At 42.1% G+C, this 22,234-nt stretch overlaps 2 protein-coding genes across 6 annotated transcripts in view; both read left to right on the plus strand.

Annotated features, from left to right (window-relative positions):
* Positions 1-7,396, plus strand: part of LOC114903474 (zinc finger protein 717-like) — a 41,152-nt gene extending 33,756 nt beyond the window's left edge. The window contains exons 13-14 of the mRNA XM_029236292.1: positions 274-366; positions 5,561-7,396. Of these exons, the coding sequence (XP_029092125.1) occupies positions 274-366; positions 5,561-6,921 (1,454 nt within the window). The 3' untranslated portion in view covers positions 6,922-7,396. The remainder of the gene's footprint in view (positions 1-273; positions 367-5,560) is intronic.
* Positions 7,397-9,606: 2,210 nt separating this feature from the next.
* LOC114907412 (zinc finger protein 350-like) lies at positions 9,607-20,618 on the plus strand. 5 transcript variants are annotated; one of them, XM_029243059.1, is made up of 7 exons: positions 9,607-9,776; positions 13,827-14,085; positions 14,574-14,884; positions 14,964-15,152; positions 15,742-15,868; positions 16,142-16,234; positions 18,417-20,617. In XM_029243059.1, the coding sequence occupies exons 4-7, from the start codon at positions 15,138-15,140 to the stop codon at positions 19,751-19,753; spliced, it is 1,572 nt and encodes a 523-aa protein (XP_029098892.1). In that variant the 5' UTR covers positions 9,607-9,776; positions 13,827-14,085; positions 14,574-14,884; positions 14,964-15,137; the 3' UTR covers positions 19,754-20,617. The 5 variants fall into 5 exon arrangements, with proteins under 5 accessions (XP_029098892.1, XP_029098900.1, XP_029098908.1 ...); XM_029243067.1 differs by having other exon boundaries at positions 14,979-15,152; XM_029243075.1 differs by having other exon boundaries at positions 14,574-15,152; positions 18,420-20,618.
* The last annotated feature ends 1,616 nt before the right edge of the window (positions 20,619-22,234 follow it).

Here is a 22,234-nt window from a genome sequence, read left to right on the forward strand (position 1 = left end):
ATCACCAGGTAGATCGTGTCAGAATTGAATTAAATCGGAGGACACCCTGTCAGTGTCACTTGGTGTTGCAGAATTCCTTGATGTGTGGAAAACCCACATATCTGGTGTCAGAAGTGAAGTAGAAGGATTGACAGGAGAGGAGACTCACAGAAGGGTGTGTTTTTCCTTCAAAATGTGAAAACCGTATTGTCCTCAGAGGTAGGATCCTGTGGTTTTCATGGACCCCATGCGCCATTCACTGCGTCTAAATCTTGTATCATTTTCCATGAATAGGTTTTCAAGCCAGCAAACCAAATGTACTGTCCAAGTTGGGTCAAGGAGAACCATGGACGATGGAAGATGAAATCCACTGTCAAACCCGTTCAGGTGAGTGAGAGACCAGCAAGGTGACAGGCCGTGGAAATCCCGGTGCCAGACCTCTTTTTCTTTGTAGGAGTTTAGAGAAAAATGTATCCCATCTTAGGGAAGATTCTATCTTTTCTGGGATTTGTTTCTTCTTTATTTTACCCCCATCTTGTTTTTTGTTTGCATAGTTTTCTTTTTCCTAGTGTTCTCATATCTTTTTTTTTAAAATAAATTTATTTATTTTTTGGCTGCACTGGATCTTCGTTGCTGCATGCAGGGTTTCTCTAGTTGCGGCAAGTGGGAGCTACGCTTCGTTGCTTCATGCAGGGTTTCTCTAGTTGCGGTGAGTGGGGGTTACTCTTCGTTGCAGTGCATGTGCTTCTCATTTCAGTGGCTTCTCTTGTTGCGGAGCACGGGCTCTAGGCACGTGGGCTTCAGTAGTTGTGGCACACAGACTCAGTAGTTGTGGTTCGCGGGCTCTAGAGCACAGGCTCAGTAGTTGTGGCGCACGGTCTTAGTTGCTCTGTGGCATGTGGGATCTTCTCGGACTGGGGCTTGAACCCGTGTTCCCTGCATTGGCAGGCGGATCCTTGACCAATGCACCACCAGGGAAGTCCCCGGATTCTCATATCTTTTCCTTCTTCTTCATACACTTCCACCTCCTTTTCTATGAAATTCCACCTTCCAAGGCCTCTTTCCAAAGAGAAAACTTTTGAATTCCTCAATGTCTTCTGGTTACTGCACCTTTCTGCCCCACTGGTAATGTTGATTTCCTTCCTCACATCCACCCCATCTTGGATGCCGATCCCCAAAGTAAACTGGTCTTCACTGTGCCTTGTCCCCGCTCTGAGGTTTTCCAAAGGTTTTGTTTTCCATTTTACTCAATGATCTCCTAACCTTCCAAGTTTTCTTCATTCTAACAAGCTAATAAACTCCTTCGGTTCCCTGGATAAGACTCCCAAATTGATCTCTCCCCCATGTTCTCCACCACAGACTTGGCTTCTATATAATTTACTCATCTCTATGGCAGCTCTCCTGAGTTTCCAGTAACTGCAAGGACCTAAGATAATCTTCCCTCCCAGGAAACCCTAGAGGTTTAGGTTCTCCCTTATTCCTGTGCGTCCTCCATCCTGGCCATTCAGGCATTACCTCACATGTTCCCCACCAGCAGAGCTCTCTTCTGTTAAGGGGTCTGCTGTTCATGATGAATTTTTTTTTTTTTTTTTGTAGTACACGGGTCTCTCACTGTTGTGGCTCTCCCGTTGCGGAGCACAGGCTCCAGACGCGCAGGCTCAGCGGCCATGGCTCACGGGGCCCAGCTGCTCCACGGCATGTGGGATCCTCCCGGACCGGGGCATGAACCCGCGTCCCCTGCATCGGCAGGCGGACTCTCAACCACTGCGCCACCAGGGAAGCCCCATGATGAATTTTTAACTAGAAATGTTATTTTAACATCCTGTGTTCTCAGTTCCAACCTCAACACAATCATAACTCTTGTCTACTTTGAATTATTAATTCCTTTGTGTATTTACTGATTTTGAACTTTCTTCTCGTTGATTGTTGACATTACTATTGCCTTCATTTCCCTAAAGTTTTCATTTTTCTTCCCACTGGATCCTGATGACATTTAGTCTCCACTAACCACATTATCTGGCAGTTAAAATTTTTCTTTCCATGATCTCCATGATATGATATCATCTTGGTCAGAAAGAGATAGATTTCCATCTTCTTTCCTAAATTCTCCCCAATGTGTTCCATACATGTAATTGCTTCTTTGATTCATTCCTCTATTTTTCAAAATCTTTTTTCTTTTCTTTTTTTCATTCCTCTATATTTTCTGATAGCCTAGTGCATGCTGGAAGGTAAGAACAGTGGAAAAAAGTATACAAATGATCACGAGTTTTTAGTCTATGTGAAAGGAGTTGAGGAATTGATAACAATAAACAAATAATATACCTAGGGGGTGAAAAGTGCTGTGATAAAACTTTAGTCAGCATTATGGAAGAGTTGATGCTGGGGCTCCTCTTTTAGGCAGGGAACACCTCTCAGGTAAGGTGCCTCTGAGCCAAGAAATGCGGGAAGTTAGTAGGCTGCCGGGTTAGGAGTTTTCCAAGTAGAGTGGCTAGCAAACTTAAAAGGCCACGCCACGAATGAGTTTAAGAGACATTAAGGAGCCCATGTGGACAGAGCAGAGTGTGCTTTCAGGAACGTGATGGGAATAAGCCGAAGAGGCGGTAGCAGTGGGGACGGGCAGGGGCGGGGGGTGGTGGATAAGGTTGGTCATGTACTCAATTTCAAGGAATCGAGATTTTATTCCTAATAAGATGAGAAAACACGAGGAGTTCTTGAGTACTGGAATGACATGAAATAATTTACATTTTTCAAGGAATCCCTTTGGCTTCTGTGTAGAAAGCAGACCATAGCGGGCAGGGGGCAAGCAGGAAAGCCTTGTAGGAGGCTATTGCAAAAAACATGGTGACAGGGAGAATGGTTGACTGCAGCATGGGTGGAGGGGTGAGTGTTGGTTGGATTCTGGATATGCTGCTTATAGAGGGCAAATCAGAGTTGACATTTAAATAAATATGGGCTGAGCGGAAAAAACGGATGAAGGTTGATGTTAAGGTTTTGGGGTCAAAATTACTTTCAGGGATGTAAAGCAGCATGACTACATCATGAGTGCTTGGACTTGGCCCTGTGCTTTAGGAATAAGAAGTCTTGATTTTTTTTTTAAATTGAAGTATGGTTGATTTGTATTAATTTCTTTTTTTATTAATTTATTTAATTTTTTAATTTTAATTTTAATTTTTGGCTGTGTTGGGTTTTGGTTGCTGTACGCGGGCTTTCTCTATTGCAGCGAGCAGGGGCTACTCTTCATTGCAGTGCGCAGGCTTCTCATTGCAGTGTCTTCTCTTGTTGAGGAGCTCGGGCTCTAGGCGCGCAGGCTTCAGTAGTTGTGCCTCGCGGGCTCTAGAGTGCAGGCTCAGTAGTTGTGGCTTACAGGCTTAGTTGCTCCGCGGCATGTGGGGGTCTTCCCGGACCAGGGCTCGAACCCGTGTCCCCTGCATTGGCAGGCGGATTCTTAACCACTGCACCATCAGGGAAGTCCCTATCACAGGATATTGAATATAGTTCCCTGTGCTATACGGTAGGACCTTGTGGTTTATCCATTCTATATGTAATAGTTTGCATCTGCTAATCCCAGACTCCCAATCCATCCCTCCCTAAAATCTTGTTTGTTAAGGTGAGTTGAGCAGGTTGATGGGGGATGCAAGCAGTAGTTTCCCTGGGGGAGGAGTGTTCCAAAATAAACCTGGGAAGTTCAAAGGCTTGAAGCAAGAGCGTGTCTGAAGAACTTTCGGAAGCCTGTTTGGATGGAACATAGAGAGCATGACTGGAGACATAGGGTCAGTGGGGTAGAGGCTGGGGGCTGGGGAGCAGGTCACGTAAGGGCCTTTCAAGGATACATCAAGACCTTCATTTTTTAACAAATTAATTTATTTTTTATTGGAGTATAGTTGATTTACAATGTTGTGTTAGTTTCAGGTGTACAGCAAAGCAATTCAGCTATCTGTCGATCTATCTATATTCTTTTTCAGATTCTTTTCCTTTATAGGTTATTACAAAATATTGACTATCGTTCCCTGTGCTGTACAGTAGGTCCTTGTTGTTTATCTATTTTATATGTCGTAGTGTGTATATGTTACTCCCAAATTCCTAATTTATCCCTTCCCCCCACCTTTCCCCTTTGGTAACCATAGTTTGTTGTCTATGTCAAGACCTTGATTTTATTCATAATGAGATGAGAAAAGATTAGGGAGTTTTGAGTAGAGGAGGCTTGATGTGATATAATTGGTGCTAAAAGGTTCCGTTTGGCTAATGTGTAGAAAATAGACAGGCACTGGCAGGGGAGGGACAGGAAAGCCAGGGAGGAGGCTACAGCTGTGGTGTGAGAGAGAGTGATTGGTTTCGTGAGGGTGGAAGGAGTGGGTGCCTGTCCCATTCTGGGTATATCTTAAAGGAGGGCAGGCAGGATTGATCATTGTGCTGGATATTGTGTGTGAGCGAGAGAAACAAATGCTGAGTTTTGTCGTGGTGAAGGAGAAGAGTGGAGTTGGCAGTGACTGTGCCGGAGGTGACAGGTGGAGGAGACCTAGCCTGGGAAACCAGTTCTGTTTTGGAGATTGTAAGTTAGATGTGCTTGGAGTTCTGCGCTGTGTCATTTTCTTCATTCCCCTCTTGGAGACCACAACAATGGATCTATGGGGAGGCCTGTCTCCCTCCAAAATGAGCCCTGGTTTCCTCCACCTCTCTTCCTCTCCATTGCTCCTTCCCACCAGGTTTTCCAACCTGCAGCTGTTTTCCTTGTGTCTATCTCTGCCCTGTAAAGTGCTTTTACCCATCTATAGTATAGGCTCCGTGAACACGAGGAGCACGTTTGCGAGTCCCCAACAGTAGCACCGTTCCTGTACACAGAGGTGATCAGTAAGGATCTGTGGAATGAATGAGTCCAGCCCTCCCCAGTTTGGATGAGGTGGCCCTGCAACCTGTGGTCTCCTGCTCACAGGAAATTGCTTGTATTTTACAGTCTCTCCATGTTTTGCAAGGCTAGTATTTAGAAAGTATTCAAATCTATATTTATTCATTTTGAACTATCCAACCCTGTGTTTTACACAAACTACGTTTACCTTTTGGTTGGTTTGTATTGTTTGTTCCAATGTGCAGGGAACATTAAACATGGAATTTTATTTACACTTATATAATAGGAACATCACTAAAACGACTCCTCGCATCAAGTTTTTTTTTTTTTAAATTAATTAATTAATTTATTTTTGGCTGTGTTGGGTCTTCGTTGCTGTGTGTGGGCTTTCTTATTTGCGGCTAGTGGGGGCTACTCTTCATTGCAGTGTGAGGGCTTCTTATATTTGGTTTTTGTTCATTTACAGTGTCTTCTCTTGCTGCAGAGCATGGGCTATAGGTGCACAGCCTTCAGCGGTTGTGGCCCATGGGCTCAGTAGTTGTGGCTCGCAGGCTCCAGAGTGCAGGCTTGGTAGTTGTGGCGCATGGGCTTAGCTGCTCCGTGGCATATGGGATTTTCCCAGACCAGGAATTGAACCTGTGTCTCCTGCGTTGGCAGGAGGATTCTTAACCACTGCACCACCAGGGAAGCCCTGCATCAAGGTATTTTTAAGAAATTCATTGTTCTTCTCTTTCCTAGAAATCTGGAAAGTTGATGATCACCTGCTGGAGCACTTACAAAATGAGAGCATGGAGAAGAGACTAGAAAAATGGCATGAACAGAACCCACTGGAATATTTTGTTCATCAGAGCAGAACTCATTTTCTGTTCAGGCAAAATCATGATGTGTTTGACTTACATGGAAAAAGTATGAAATCAAATTTAACTTTACTTCCCCAGAGCAGGAGCTATGAAATAAAGATCCCTGCTGAGTTTACTGGCGATGGGAAATCCTATCTCCATGCTGACAATGAACAATTTCATACTGAAATTAAATCTCCCAAAAGCCAAAAACCCATCAGCTCTAAGACCCAATTCAGCAAGCATCAGAAAACCCAAAAAATAGAGAAGCCTCATGTATGTGGTGAATGTGGGAAAGCTTTCATCAAAAAGTCTTGGCTCACTGATCACCAGATAATTCATACAGGAGAGAAGCCCCATCGATGTAACATGTGTGGGAAAGCATTCTCTAGAAAGTTCATGCTCACTGAACATCAGAGAACACATACAGGAGAGAAACCTTATGAATGCACTGAATGTGGCAAAGCCTTCCTCAAGAAATCACGGCTCAATATACATCAGAAGACCCATACCGGAGAGAAACCGTATATATGCAGTGACTGTGGGAAAGGCTTCATCCAGAAGGGAAATCTCATTGTACATCAGCGAATTCACACAGGCGAGAAACCTTACATATGCAATGAATGTGGAAAAGGCTTCATCCAGAAGACTTGCCTCATTGCACATCAGAGATTTCACACAGGAAAGACTCCTTTTGTGTGCAATGAATGTGGAAAATCTTGTTCCCAGAAGTCGGGTCTCATTAAACATCAAAGAATTCACACAGGAGAGAAACCCTTTGAATGCAGTGAATGTGGGAAAGCCTTCACTACAAAGCAAAAGCTCATTGTTCATCAAAGAACTCATACAGGAGAGAGACCCTATATCTGCAATGAGTGTGGGAAAGCTTTTGCCTACATGTCTTGCCTTGTTAAACATAAGATAATACACACAAGAGAGAAACGTGGAGCTTCAGCCAAGGTGGAAAATCATCCCTCAGAGAGTCACAGCTCCTCACAGACTAGTGATGTTATGCAGGAGAAAACCCCTGTAAATTCAGTGACTATGCAGGTGCCTTCAGTGGCCCCTCAGACATCAGTAAACATAAGTGAACTCCTAGCAAATAGGAATGTAGTCATAGTGGGACAACCTGTGGCCAGATGTGCACCCACAGGAGATAACAGAGGTCTTGCACAGGAGAGAACCCTTATGAATGCATTGAATGTAGTTGTGCCTTCAGTCGTCAATTACATCTTATTTTATGTCACAGAAAACCAGTAGGAAAAAAACCTCAGAGACATACTATGTGAAAAAGATATAAATTATTGAGCAAAAAATGTTAGCTTATATGGTGGCTGAAAAAGTATATACTGAGAGAAATTGTATAAATGCTGAGACTGGGAACGCATGATGTACTCATCCAATTAGATACATGCATTGATACAGAGACATAATCTGATGTTAACCCAAACACATACACATCAATTGCTCTGTTGTGTCAGTCGAATGAATGAAGGAAGGCTGAGTTCAACTAAGTGGAGAAAATAGTTGTTTTTAAACACATAATTTGTATGTGGAAGGTTGCTATGAAAAATAAAAAACAACAGGGCTAATATTGGACTGGTGGGATACTGGGCGTGTATATATCAATTCAGTTTCTGGAAGGCCAAGGTGAAGCATTAATTGAAAACTGGGATGTCTATCTTAAACTCTGAGAAATTTACATTGTGCAAATAGATTGAGCCAGTTTGATTGAGTCTCAGATTGAGTCATTTTGTTCATTTACTGAGTATTTGTCGAATACTTCCTTTTTACTGGGTCCTGCTCTAGGAGCTGAGGATACAGTGGTGACCAAACCAGAAAAAGCCCATGGTCTCCTGGAGAGAGCTTTGAGGTAACTGGATTATCTTTAAGTGGTACCTTTACACACCAGGTAATCTAGTAAGAGGATGTAAATAGGTACACAAGGTGAAATAGACATTTTCTTAGTCCCTTCTGGTTACTATAAGAGAATACCATAGCCTGGGTAGCTTATAAAAACAGAAATTTATTTCTCACAGTTCTGGAAGCTACAAAGTCCCAGATTAAGGTGCCAGCAGATTCGGTATCTAATGAGGGTTCCTGGTTCATAGAAGACAGTCATCCCACTGTATCCTCACATAGGGGAAAGGGCAAAGGAGCTGTCTGGGATGTCTTTTATAAAGGCACTAATCCAGTCATGAGGGCTCCACCCTCTTGAACCAGTCACCTCTCAAAGGCCCCACTTCTTAATACCATCATATTTTGGGTTTTGTTTTTAATATTTTAATTTTATTGGAGTATAGTTGATTTACAATGCTGTGTTAGTTTCAGGTGTACAGCAAAGTGATTCAGTTATACATATACATATATTCATTCTTTTTTAGATTCTTTTCTTCTATAAGTTGTCACAGAATATTGAGTAGAGTTCCCTGTGCTATACAATAGGTCCTTGTTGGTTATCTATCTTATTTATAGTAGTGTGTGTATGTTCATCCCAAGCTCCTGATTTATCCCTCCCACCCCCCCACATTTCCCCTTTGAATACCATCATATTTTGGATTAGGCCTCCAAATATGAATTTTGGGAGGCATAAACATTCAGTCCTTAGCAGATATGGAGTATTGGTTCAAGGGGTTATGATAATTTCTTGTTTAAGTTGTATATTATTTTGAGGGACGGCAAGGGCTACTCTTAACGGACTTTAAGCACTTCAGGATACAAGTTATTTTTTTAATGCCCAAGTCTTATCCCCGCAGTAGATTAAAAATCCCTTGATTTTGCTATTTAAATGTTAAAGTTTTAACAACAGTCTGTTCCTCAGTTGCCCTAAACCACATTTCAGGTGGTCACAATGTGACTAGTGGGTACCACATTGGACAGCACAGACAATGAGCAAAACTTTGTAGCTGACTATGTGGCCGAAAAGTATATACTGAGAAATCTGTCATCATTTCCATCATCCTAGAAAGTTATACTGGAGAGCCCTGGTTTACATGATTTTATATTTCCCAGCACAGAAAAATAAAAACCAATTATCTATTGATTTGGAAAGTGAATGAATGAGCTAGTGGACTAATCCGAGTGTTCTGTCATTGAAAGGAATGAGCCATTGGAAGGCAGTCCTAAAGAACACAGCTGTCTTCCCCAAATTGTATGTGATTAGAGACCCAATAACAATATAAACTGGGCAAAGCAAAAAAGGAAAAAGGATCCTCAGAATACATAGAATACAAAGGATAGGAATCTTAGTCTCTAAGAATGGAGGAGAGAATAGGAGATGGGAGGTGACATTCTTTTTTTTTTTCTTTTTTTTTTTTTTTGCGGTACGCGGGCCTCTCACTGTTGTGGCCTCTCCCGTTGCGGAGCAAAGGCTCCGGACGCGCAGGCTCAGCGGCCATGGCTCACGGGCCCAGCCGCTCCGCGGCATGTGGGATCTTCCCGGACCGGGACACGCACCCGTGTCCCCTGCATCCGCAGGCGGACTCTCAACCACTGCGCCACCAGGGAAGCCCTTTTTCTGTTATTAAAAACAGCTTTCTACAAACTATTTTCCGGTCAGAAGCTTTCCGTGGCGTCCATTTACCGGAGGTTATTATCTTTTCCCTTTCTAGGCGTGCGTTCTCCGCTGCCATGCCAACAACTCATACTTGTCCGTTTGGAAACTTTTTTTTTTTTTTAAATACAAAGTAGATAATACACGCCGCGGCCGTATTACTTGTCTGCCTAGTCTGCTGAAAGCAACTTAGCCTGCATCATTTTTGCCTCGCGAAGCTTGAGACTGAAAATTTACCTATTTTCTGCAGGAGTCGAAGTACCAGGAAATTAGATAACTTCACTGGCTTCTCACCTTCCCGGCCATCCCTGGCTCCTGGTACCCAAACCCGCCCCTTGGCTTTCTGTACGTCTGGTGTCCCAACATGGCCTCCCCCTGGGGCCGCGGACAGCTGGGCGCGGACATATTGCCTCTCTAGGAAATCCCGGAAATCCGGTCGTCCTCCTTTCCTCAAACACCGCATATCCACTTCGGCTGCCGTAGACGGAGCCTGCCAGGTCTGGACGTCAAAGCAGTTCACAGAAGTACGACGTTTAGGCTCCTTGTAGGTTGGGGAAATCAGGTTAGTGTGTGGTTTTGTCCCTGGATTATTTTTTTTTTCCTTTGTCACAGTGGTGGTTTTGTTTCGCCCAAGGGTGACGCGTGAACTTGGTGCAATCTGGACCCATGAGATTTTTGCCGGATGGCAGAGGGGGAGGGTAGAAGTGCGGAGGTGGATGTATTTAATGCGAACCAGGAGAGTACCTGCTTTGAGGTATTTGAAGGGAACCGGACGCGGGTTTTGTCTATGGTTTATGTTGGGGAGTGTCCTGGGAGTCAGTATGATTAGATTCTGTAGAGATCATTGCTCTTCCAGCTGTCAGGGCTTGCGGTTCTGCAGATCACTCCGCTTGCAGGGCTTACGAGTGGCATTGACGATGATCGCAGTGTCGGGTTCAGGCTGGGGATTTAATTTGGGGCTCAGTGGTGTTGAGGCCTGGCTGGATGGTCATCATATGAGGGTGTCTGGCCCAGGTTTCAGATTAATAAGGAAGTGTGTAGTCAGTGTCTGTGGTACAGAGAGGCTGTGAGGGCTGGGGCTTTGGACGCCGAGGACCCCTGGCTGTAGTTTTTGTGTTGAGGTTCCAACTTCGGCTGCTGGGACGGAAGACGGTACAGCCCAGGGCAGTAGTTCGAAACCATCTGGTTTTCAGCTTTTTTGTGTGTGGGTTTTTTCTTTTTTAATACGTTTTATTGAAGTACAGTTGATTTACAATGTTGTGTTAATTTCTACTGTACAGCAAAGTAATTCAGTTATACATATATGTGCATTCCTTTTCGTATTCTTTTCCATTATGATTTATCACAGGATATTGAACATCCCTGTACTATACAGTAGGGCCTTGTTGTTTATCCTGGGCTTTTAGCTTTTAATCAAGGAGTTGATTACAGACTGAGAGACTAAACCAGCAATTTCAATCTGTTTTGCATCGTCTCTGATGCTTTCGCACAGCAAAGGCAGAATATAGTCGTGACAGAGACATTTTGGCCTGCAAATTTGAAAATCTGTGTCTGTTCTCTTTGCAGAAAATGTTTGCCAACACCTGCACTCACCTTCTAATATTGATATATTGTAACGGCACCGTTACTTGCTTCCCTGACATACATGAACACTTTGTTGTTTGCTAACAGAATCTCCATTTTGTTTAATTATATATCCCTATGGCATGGTGACCTTTATCCCAGTTTATTAGTAAGTCCCGGTTGGTCTTAGTCAGTCATGTGGTTCAAGTTCCCATTGCTAGTGATTGAATTAGTACTAAGAAATGAGCTTAGGTATATGGGGCATTTCTAGCCAACTGTGTATGTAAAAATCTGCTTTGGGGTTTCTGGGGGACCATTTTCTCTTTTAAATAAGTAATGCCTTGAATCTCTTTTTTCGTGTTGATAATGATACTGCTGAAAATTTTCTGCCCTATTTTCTAATGTTACCTTATTCTTATTTCAATGCATTGGCTCAACTCTGCAATACAAAATTGAAAAGTGGGGTGGTAATGGACATTTTTGTCTTGTTGCTTACTTATAAATTCACTTGCTATATTGTCTGAAGTCAACATGTTTTCAAGAGGGTAAATCTAGTATTTCAAATTTAATGACATGAAGGTATTCATAGTATTCTTTCAGGCAAAAAAAAATCTGTATTTTATCTGAGTCATAACTCCCATTAATTCCTTTTTCTTTTTCTTTTCTTTCTTTTTTTTTTTTTTTCCCCACGTGTAGCATGTGGGATCTTAGTTCCCCGACCAGGGATCAAACCCGTGCCCCCTGCAGTGGAAGTGCAGAGTCTTAACCACTGGACCACCATGGGAGTCCCTCCCATTAATTCCTTCTGTCCTTTATTTGCACTTTCTGTTTTGAATCTAAATATTTATATATTATTGGTCTTTTCAAACAACAGGCTTTTAGTATTTTTGAGCTCTTCCATTTCTTTGTTAAATTAAAAGCTCTACAAGTGAGTCAGTATAAAAGGAGTATATACATATAGGGACTTTCCTGGCGGTCCAGTGGTTAAGACTGTGCGCTTCTACTGCAGGACGTGAAGGTTCAATCCCTGGTCATGGAACTAAGATCTCACATGCCACACAGCATGGCCAAAAAAAAAAAAAAAGAGGAATATATACATATATACAGACATTACCTACATCGAAAACAGAGCATTGCCAGCACCCCAGTGGTGTTCTGTGAACCTCTTCCCAATTATATTACATCCTCACACCCGAAGGTGAATACCATCTTCTCTATTAGCAAGCACTTTCAGGCTTTTCTTTATGGTGTTATAACATAATCACTCATTCCTCATCATTATGGTTTATTTAGTTTTGCGTATTTTCAACTGTGTTTCAATGTAATTATACATCATGCATTTTTAAAACCATTTTTAAAAACTGAAGTGTAGGGCTTCCCTGGTGGCGCAGTGGTTGAGAGTCCGCCTGCCGATGCAGGGGACACGGGTTCGTGCCCCGGTCCGGGAAGATCCCACATGCCGCGGAGCGGCTGGGCCCGTGAGCCATGGCCGCTGAGCCTGCGCGTCCAGAGCCTGTGCTCCGCAACGGGAGAGGCAACAACAGTGAGAGGCCCGCGTACCGCAAAAAAAAAAAAAAAGAGAAAAAGAAAAACTGAAGTGTAGTTGATTTACAGTGTGTGTTAGCCTCAGGTGTACAGCAAAGTGATTCAGTTATACAGATATATAATCTTTTTCAGATTCTTTTCCATTATATGTTATAAGACATTGAGTGTAATTCCCTGTGCTATGCAGTAGGTCCTTATTGTTTGTCTCTTTTATACACAGTAGTGTGTACATGTTCATCCCAAACTGTTAATTTATCTACCCACCCCCCATCCCCTCTGGTAACCATAAGTTGGTTTTCTATGTCTGTGAGTCTATTTCTGTTTTGTAAATAAGTTCATTTATATCAGTTTTTTAGATTCCACATATAAGTGATACCATATGATATTTGTCTTTTTCTGACTTCACTTAATATGATCATCTCTAAGTCCATCCATGTTGCTGCAGATGGTGTTATTTCCTTCTTTTTTATGGCTGAGTAATATTCCATTGTATGTATACATACCACATCTTCTTTATCCATTCATCTTTTTTTGGGTTTTTTTGCAGTACATGGGCCTCTCACTGTTGTGGCCTCTCCCGTTGCAGAGCACAGGCTCTGGACGTGCAGGCTCAGCAGCCATGGCTCATGGGCCCAGCCGCTCCACGGCATGTGGGATCTTCCCGGACCGGGGCACGAACCCGTGTCCCCTGCATCGGCAGGCGGACTCTCAACCACTGTGCCACCAGGGAAGCCCTCCATCCATCTATTGATGGACACTTGGGTTGCATCCACGTCTTGGCTATTGTAAATAGTGCTGCTATGAACATTGGGGTGCATGTATCTCTTCAAATTAGAGTTTTCTCCACATCATGCATTTTTTATGTCAGGCTCAGTATTTCTGAGAATTATTCACGTTTTTGCACATAGGTGTACTTTTTTTTTTCCCTCTGTAACAAGGGTCAGACAAATATATAAATATCCACACAGTAAATATTTTAGGATTTGTAAGCCACAGTTCTCTCACATATACTTCTTTATTTTTGTTTTACGTCCTTTAAAAACAAAAAAGTCATTCTTAGCTTGAAAGCTGTGCAAAGACTGTAGTTTTTCCACAGCATTCCATTGTTTGAATATTTGGTTTTTCCTAGTATTTATTAAACTTGTGTTGTTTGCATTTTGGTTTATTATGAGTAATGGTGCTATGGAAATTACTGAGCGTGTCTGCTGGTTCAAATATGCCCATATTTTGGGAGGGATGTATTTCTTAGATGTATTCTCAGTGAAATTGCTTCTGGCTTGGTAAACATGTGGAGATGCAGGGAGAGTGACGCTCCTATAGGGGTCACTCCTTGCCCTTACACACATACCCTGCCCTAGGCATCTCTTCCATCTGGCTGTTCCTGAGTTACATCCTTTTATAATAAGTAAATATAATAACTAAAATGTTTCTCTGAGTTCTGTGAACCGTTCTGGAAAATTTTTGGTTTTTGTTTTGTGTTTCGTTTTTTTTGTTTGTTTTTTAGGTCATGCTGCGCGGCATGTGGGATCTTAGTTCCCCGACCAGGGATCAAATCCATGCCCCCTGCAGTGGAAGCACAGAGTCCTAACCACTGGACCACCAGGGAATTCCCTGCTCTAGCAAATTAATCAACCCAAGGAGGGGGGTCATTGGAACCTGCCATCTGTGGCTGGTTGCTTAGAAGCACACGTGACAACCTGGACTTGTGTTTGCACATGAAGTAGGAGGTAGAAGCCAGTCTCATAGGACTGAGCCTTCAACCGGTGAGTTATGATATTATCTCCAGGTACATAGCGACCGAATTGAGATGAACTGTAGGACACCCAGCCAGTGTTGTAGCATTGCTTGGTGGTGTGTTCAAAAAACACACATATTCAAATTGGTGTCAGAATCGTACCTTCTTCTGGATGAGTTTCTTGTTGTTACATTTCCCTCTTCTGGTAGCACTGCAAATTACGTACTTTAAGAAAATTATTAATGTTCATTATGACACTAGAGATTACACATCACATGTAATTATTCTTTGTAAAATTCTTACGTTAATTAGTACTTCTGCACTTTCCTCTGACAATACAGTAGTCTTAGAGCACCTCAACTTCATTTACCACCTTCTAATTTATGTACTGTTATTTTGTATTTTAGTTTTTTATGTATTTAAAACCTCCCAAGATATTACCATTATTGCTTACAAGACAGTGTTTCTGGTTTGCCCAGTACATTGGTTTTTAAACTGAAGTGTGTGTACTCACAGGGTGTATAAAAACGTTTGAGGAGGTTCCTGAGCGCACACGGTTTAAAGGAAAGCAGTGCCCAGCGCCTCTCCTCCCATACGGTCCCTTTTGTATAATTGAGCTGCCTGAGAGTCTCCTGCTCCTGAGGGCTGCTGCTGGGATGGATCTTGTTTCCCTCATCTCCTTTGACAGTCACGGCACTTCAACTTCATGGAATAAAGGAATACCCCCACCACAGTCAGAAGCTTAGGCTTTTTGGTCAGAGGAATAAAGTCTTCTGGGGCAACAATCTTCTGGGGACACTCAGCAATGCTGTGGGCATTGGGCTAAGGTGAGTGCCCAGGAGCAGCGTTAGCACCTGAGCCCAGAAGAAATGTACCCTCAGTTTGAATTTTCTCCTCAACCCACAGGTCCTGACTCTCCAGGAGCAAAAGAATCAGTAGAAGGAGGAAGAAGTTATACAACTTGGTATCAGCATTTCTTGGGACACACTTGATTGAAGACAGAACAGAATTTAGAGCAGATCCAGAAGACACAGCGACAGAACCTCCCTGTTGCCAGCTGTTTTCAGAAAACAGAAGAAAATGATCAAGGCCCAGGTGACTTTTGTTCTGTTTTATTCTTTCCTTTGTTCCCTGATGGATTTGTAGAGGCCTGTAAAAAATCACTTCCATTATTCTGTAAAGTATAAATATGTGTATCTTTTGTCTGTCATTCATATATATATATATATATATATGTCAGACCTCTTTTTCTTTGTAGGAGTTTAGAGAAAAATATATCCCTTCTTAGGGAAGACTTTTCTTTTCTGGGATCTGTTTCCTCTTTATTTTACCCCATCTAGTTTTTGTTTGCAGAGTTTTCTTTTCCCTTTCTTTTCATATATATATATATATATATATATATATATATATATATATGTATATGAGAATGTGGCGTTTCTAGCTTAACAAGAAGATTTAACTTCTACACATTATAGAAACTTCTAATTGGATAAATGGATGGGTGGCTGACTACACAATTAGACAATATTTTATTAGACATTTGCTTCTTCAATAGTTTATTAAAATAAAAACCCTGCTAGATATCTCGATGCAGCCTATAAAGTGGAAATGAGCAGAAAAACTTTAACATTTCTTCCATATCATCAAAAGGACATCACTTCATTAAACACCACTGTTATTCCAGGAAACCCTGACATTTGATGATGTGGCCGTGGACTTCACGTGGGAGGAGTGGCAGTTCCTGGCCCCTCCTCAGAAGGACCTGTACCGGGACGTGATGCTGGAGAACTATAGTAACCTGCTATCTGTAGGTGAGGATGGCTCCCCTGGGTCCCTTAGAGGGTCCCCAATCAGTGGCCTTTCCTTTCTCAGCTTCTGAAAGCTCTGGAGTGTCTGTGATGCTCTGAAGCAATAGATTCTTAGCCCCTTACCCAGATACGTGGGTATATTCTCCCTTCTGAGAGAAAAGCCTTTACCTTGTAGGTTGTAACATTGTTTTGTCCTCAAATGTAACACTCTGCTGTCTTCACAGATCCCAAGCCCAGTTCACTGGGTCTAAATCTGCTGTCATTTCCCACGAATAGGTTTTCAAGCCAGCAAACCAGACATACTCTCCAAGTTGGATCAAGGAGAACCATGGACGATGGAAGATGAAATCCACTGTCGAACCCATTCAGGTGAGTGAGAGACCAGCAAGGTGACAGGCGTGGAAATCACACTGTAGTTGATCAGAAAAGAGTCACAGCTGTGAGGGGGTTGGACGCTGGGTAAGCAATGCCTCCATGCATCTCTCTCCCGATGTCAGACCTCTTTTTCTTTGTAGGAGTTTAGAGAAAAATATATCCCTTCTTAGGGAAGACTCTTATCTTTTCTGGGATCTGTTTCTTCTTTATTTTACCCCCATCTTGATTTTTGTTTACATAGTTTTCTTTTCCCTGGATTCTCATATCTTTTCCTTCTTCTTCGTACACTTCTACCTCGTTTTCTATGAAATTCCACCTTCCAAGGCCTCTCTCCAAAGAGAAAACTTTGAATTCCTCACTGTCTTCTGACTACTGCGCCTTTCTGCTCCACGAGTAATGTTGATTTCCTTTGTCACATCCACCCCATCTTGGATGCCGGGCCCCAAGGTAGACTGGTCTTCACTGTGCCTTATTCCCGCTCTGAGGTTCTCCAAAGGTTTTGTTTTCCATTTTCTCTGATGATCTTTTAACCTTCAAAGTTTTCTTCATCGTAATAAGCTAAGCTCCTTAGGGTCACTGGAGAAGACTCCCAAATTGATCTCTCCCCAGTGTGCTCCACCACAGACTTGGCTTCTATATAACTTATCTTGATGGCAGCTCTCCTGAGTTCCCAGTAACTGCAAGGACCTAAGATCATCTTCCCTCCCAGGAAACCCAGAAGTTTAGGTTTTGCCTTACTCCTGTGCATCCTCCATCCTGGCCATTCAGGCATTACCTCAAATGTCCCCCACCTGCAGAGCTCTTTTCTGTTAAGGGGTCTGCTGTTCATGATGAATTTTTAACTAGGAAAGTTATTTTAACATCCTACATTCTCAGTTCCAGCCTCAACCAGACCATAACTCTTGGCTACTTCGAATTAATTCCTTTGTGTATTTACTGATTTTGAACTTTCTTCTCATTCACTGTAGACCTTACCATTGTATTCACTTCCTGAAAGCTTTCATTTCTTTCCCCTCATCTTCTGAAAACATTAAGTCCCAGGTAGGGACTTCCCTGGCAGCCCACTTGTTAAGACCCCACGTTTCCACTGCAGGGCGCGTGGGTTCAATCCCTGTTCGGGGAGCTAAGATCCCATGTGCCATGTGGCACAGCCAAAAAAAAAAGTCCTAGGTAACCATGTTACCTGTCACATGACACAAAAATTCTTCTTTTAGTGATCACCATGACATATCATCTTGTTCACACGGAGATTTCCATCTTCTTTCCTAAACCTCCCAATCTGTTCCATACATGTGATTGCTTCCTTGATTCATTCCTCTGTGAATTATTGTTTTGATAGTCTAGTGTAAGCTGGAAGGTAACAGCAGTTGAAAAAACAAATAGACCAAGAGCTTTCATTCTAAGAGGACGAGACATCAATTTAATAAAAATTTAAAATAAATAATATGTCTAGGGGGTGAAAAGTGCCATGATGGAATTAAGTTGCATAATGGATCTCTCTGAGGTGCGCCTTGTAAGTTAAATGTGCTTGGAGTTCTCTACTGCATCATTTTCTTTTCTTTTTTTTTTTTCTTTTTGTCTTCTAGTTTTTTCTTTTTCTGCTGTGTCATATTCTTCATTCCCCTCATGCAGACCAGAACAATGGATCCTTGGGGAGGCCTGTCTTCCTCCAGAATGAGCCCTGGTTTCCTCCACCTCTCTTCCTCTCCATCGTTCCTTCCCGCCAGGTTTTCCAACCTGCAGCTGTTTTCCTTGTGTCTATCTCTGCCCTGTAAAGTGGTTTTACCCACCTACAGTATAGGCTCCTTGAACACAAGGAGTATGTTTGCGAATCTCCAACACTAGCACCATTCCTGGTACACAGAGGTGATCAGTAAGAATCTATGGAATGAATGAGTCCATCCCTCCCCAGTTTGGATGAGGTGGCCCTGCAACCTGTGGTCTCCTGCTCACAGGAAATTGCTCGTATTTTACAGTATTTAGAAAGTAACCAAATCTGTATTTATTCATTATGACTGTTTTTTTCCAATGTATAAAGAACATTAAACATGGAGTTTTATTAACATTCATACCATAGGGTCATCACTAAAAAGACACCTCACATCAAAGTATTTTTAAAAATACCTTTATTCCAAATCTGAAAGATGGAGGAATTCATTCTTCTTCTCTTTCCTAGAAGTCTGGAAAGTTGATAATCACCTGCTGGAGCACTTACAAAATGAGAGCATGGAGAAGAGACTAGAACAATGGCATGAACAGAACCCACTGGAATATTCTGTTCATCGGAGCAGAGCTCATTTTCTGTTCAGGCAAAATCATGGTATGTTTGACTTACATGGAAAAAGTATGAAATCAAATTTAACTTTACTTTCCAAGAGCAGGAGCTATGAAATAAAGAGCCCTGCTGAGTTTACTGGAGAAGTCAGATCCTGTCTCCATGCTGACAATGAACAGTTTCATACTGAAATTAAATTCCCCAAAAGCCAAAAACTCATCAGCACTAAGTCCCAATTCATCAAGCATCAGAAGACTCAAAAAATAAAGAAATCTCATGTATGTGGTGAATGTGGGAAAGCTTTCATCAAAAAGTCTTGGCTCACTGATCACCAGAATCTTCATACAGGAGAGAAGCCCCATCGATGTAATCTATGTGGGAAAGCCTTCTTCAGAAAGTTCAAGCTCACTGAACATCAGAGAACGCATACAGGAGAGAAACCTTATGAATGCACTGAATGTGGCAAAGCCTTCCTCAAGAAATCAGGGCTCAGTGTCCATCAGAAAACCCATACCGGGGAGAAACCATTTATATGCAGTGAATGCGGAAAGGGCTTCATCCAGAAGGGAAATCTTATGGTGCATCAACGGATTCACACAGGCGAGAAACCATATATATGCAATGAATGTGGAAAAGGCTTCAGCCAAAAGACGTGCCTCACAGCACACCAGAGATTTCACACAGGAACGACTCCCTTTGTGTGCGGGGAATGTGGAAAAACCCTTTCCCAGAAGACAGGTCTCATTAAACACCAAAGGACTCACACAGGAGAGAAACCCTTTGAATGCAGCGATTGTGGGAAAGGCTTTATCGAGAAGCCGCAGCTCGTTATCCATCAGAGAATCCATACAGGGGAGAAACCCTATAGATGTAGTGAATGTGGGAAATCATTCAGAGGGAAGTCAGTCCTTAATAAACATCAGAAAACTCACTCAGTCAAGGTGGAAAATCCTCCCTCAGAGGGTCACAGGTCCTCACAGAGCAGTGTTGTCCTCCAAGAGAAAAACCTGAATACAGTGACAATGCAAGTACCTTCTGTGGTCCCTCAGACATCAGTCAACATCAGTGGGCTCCTAGCAAACAGGAATGTAGTCATAGTGGGACAGCCTGTGGCCAGATGTGCACCCGCAGGAGAAAGCAGAGGGTTGGCACAGGAGAGAACCCTTATGAATGCAGTGAATGTGGTTGTGCCTTCAGTGGTCAATTATATTTTATTTTATGTCACAGAAAACCAGTAGAGAAAAAATTAAGACATTCTCTGAGGAAAAGGGTTGAGTGAAAATTTCTAGTTCATATGGTGGCTGAAAAGTATACACTGAGAGAAACTGTATAAATGCTGAGACTGGGAGCATGTGACCTACTCATCCAATTACGTATATGCCTTGATACAGAGGCATAATCTGATGTTAACCCGAACACACAAACGTCAGTTGCTCTGTTGTGTCAGTTAAATAAATGAAGGAAGCCTGTGTTCAACTAAGTGGAGGAAATAAGGAGGTGAATTTTTTAAACATATAATTTGTTTCTGGAAGGTTGCTATGGAGGAAAAATCACAGGAGGGCTAATATTGGATTCGTGGGATATGGGGTGTGTATATATCAATTCAGTTTCCCCAGGCCAAGGTGAACAATGAATCTGAAACTGGGATGTCTTCCTTAAACTTTCAGAAGGTTATATTATGCAGAGGGGCTAATGAAACAACAGCCTTAGACTGAGTCAGTTTGGTCTTTCACAGAGTATTTGTCAAATACGTCCTTGGTATATGGTTCTGTTCCAAAAGCTGAGGATATTTTGGTGATCAGAATAGAGAAAGCTCATGGTCCCCTAGAGAGACCATTGAGGTAGTCGGATTATCTTTAAGTGGCATCTCTACACTCAAGCTAATTTAATGAGAGGATGTAAGTATCCATAGTAAGTGAAATGGACCTGGAGTAATTGGCTCAAGGGAATATGACAATTTGTTGTTGAAGGAGCATATCATTTGGGGGTTGGGGAAGGAGTTAATAATGGTATTTAAGCACCATAGAACACAAATAAGTTTTTTTAAAATTTATTTTATTGAAGTATAGTTGATGTACAATGTTAATTTCTGCTGTACAGCAAAGTGACTCAGTTATATGTATGTATATATATATTCTTTTTCATATTTTTTTCATTATGGTTTATCACAGAATAATGAGTATAGTCCCCTGTGCTATACAGTAGGACCCCGTTGTTTCAAGTAAGTTATTTTTTATTTTTATTTATGTATTTATTTGGCCACATCACACGGCTTGTGGGATCTTAGTTCCCTGAACAGGGATTGAACCAGGGCCCTCAGCAGTGAAAGTGTGGAGTCCTAACCACTGGATCACCAGGGAATTCCCCAAATAAGTTATTTTTTTTATGCCTATTTGTTATCTCCACGAGGAAATTACAAATTCCTTAATTTTAGTGGCTTTCTTTAAATTTTAATGTTAAAAAAAATTGAAAACAAATAAGATGAAAAATCAGTTCTTCAGTTACACTAGTCACATTTCAAGTGCTCAACAGTCATGTGACTCGTGGCAATAGAATTGAACAGCACAGACAGCAAAGTGGTGAGACAATAGGAAGATGCTCTACCGTCACTTCCATTGTACCAGAAAGTTATATTGGAGGGTGCTGGTTTCCATGATTTTCGGTTTCCCAGCACAGAGGGGGGAAAAATAATTCTTATCAGCTCTAGATTTGGAAAGTGAATGAATAAACTAATGGGCTAATCAAAATGTATTCTGTCACTCAAGGGAAAGACAGTTCTAAAGACCAAAATTGACACCCCAAACTGTTTGAGGTTAGAGAGACTTAACTGATTATAAAGGGACAAAGCAGAAAAGGAAAATGATTCCTAGAATAAATAGAACAAATGCAAAATGAGAGCCTTAGTCTTTAAGAATGGTGGAGTGTATAGGGAGTGGGAAGAGGTGAGATCTTCTTGGAATGTCTTGGAAATGAATCCTGAGATTTGTCCACAGGTCTAACACCTGTGAAGAGTTGCCATTTAAAGATCCTGGCTCCTCTGTGACCTGCTGAATTGAGACAGGTGTCTTCTATCTCCCTTATTCCTTCCGGCTGTCCTCAAAGTGGGGCCTTTGCTTTCTCCTTTATCCAGATTTCTCTCCCATGATCCCATGAGGATATAAGATCCCAATTACAAAACAGTCCTACTCATAAAAGACATGGAAATTTGCCGTGCTGTGGCCCACTCAGAATTCAACCAAAATCCTGGGTCTGGGTAATTTACTCCTCCAGAAACGTTTTAAAGCACCATCACTGTGCAAATCACTGTTTTACACAGTGAGAAAACATCAGTGAGCAAAACAGGCAAAGGAACAGCCTTTATGGTGGACCATATAATCTAGTAAAGGAGAGAGATGGTGAGATTACAAAATGTCAGGAAGTGATAAATCCTATGAGGAGAAATGAAGTCTAATAATAGATAGTAATTTATAGTAAGCTGTAGGTAGTAATGAGGGAGATTTCCCCCTCCCCAATGAAAGGCTTTTCTGGATATAATTTGAGCCAAAACCGAAGTACTGAGGGGACTCACCCTTCAGAATATTTGTAACCAGAGAACATTCCAGGACTGTTTGTAATAATTGTCTATGACAAACTTCCTGCCTCAGATTCTCTGAGAAACTTAATGCAATTCCTGAGTCACACCCCACACCTCCTAAACCAGAACCTCTGGGGCTGGAGTC

Source organism: Monodon monoceros, unplaced genomic scaffold (genome assembly GCF_005190385.1).
Source record: "Monodon monoceros isolate NGI ecotype Baffin Bay Population unplaced genomic scaffold, NGI_Narwhal_1 Super_Scaffold_10, whole genome shotgun sequence".
NCBI classification, from domain to species: domain Eukaryota; kingdom Metazoa; phylum Chordata; class Mammalia; order Artiodactyla; family Monodontidae; genus Monodon; species Monodon monoceros.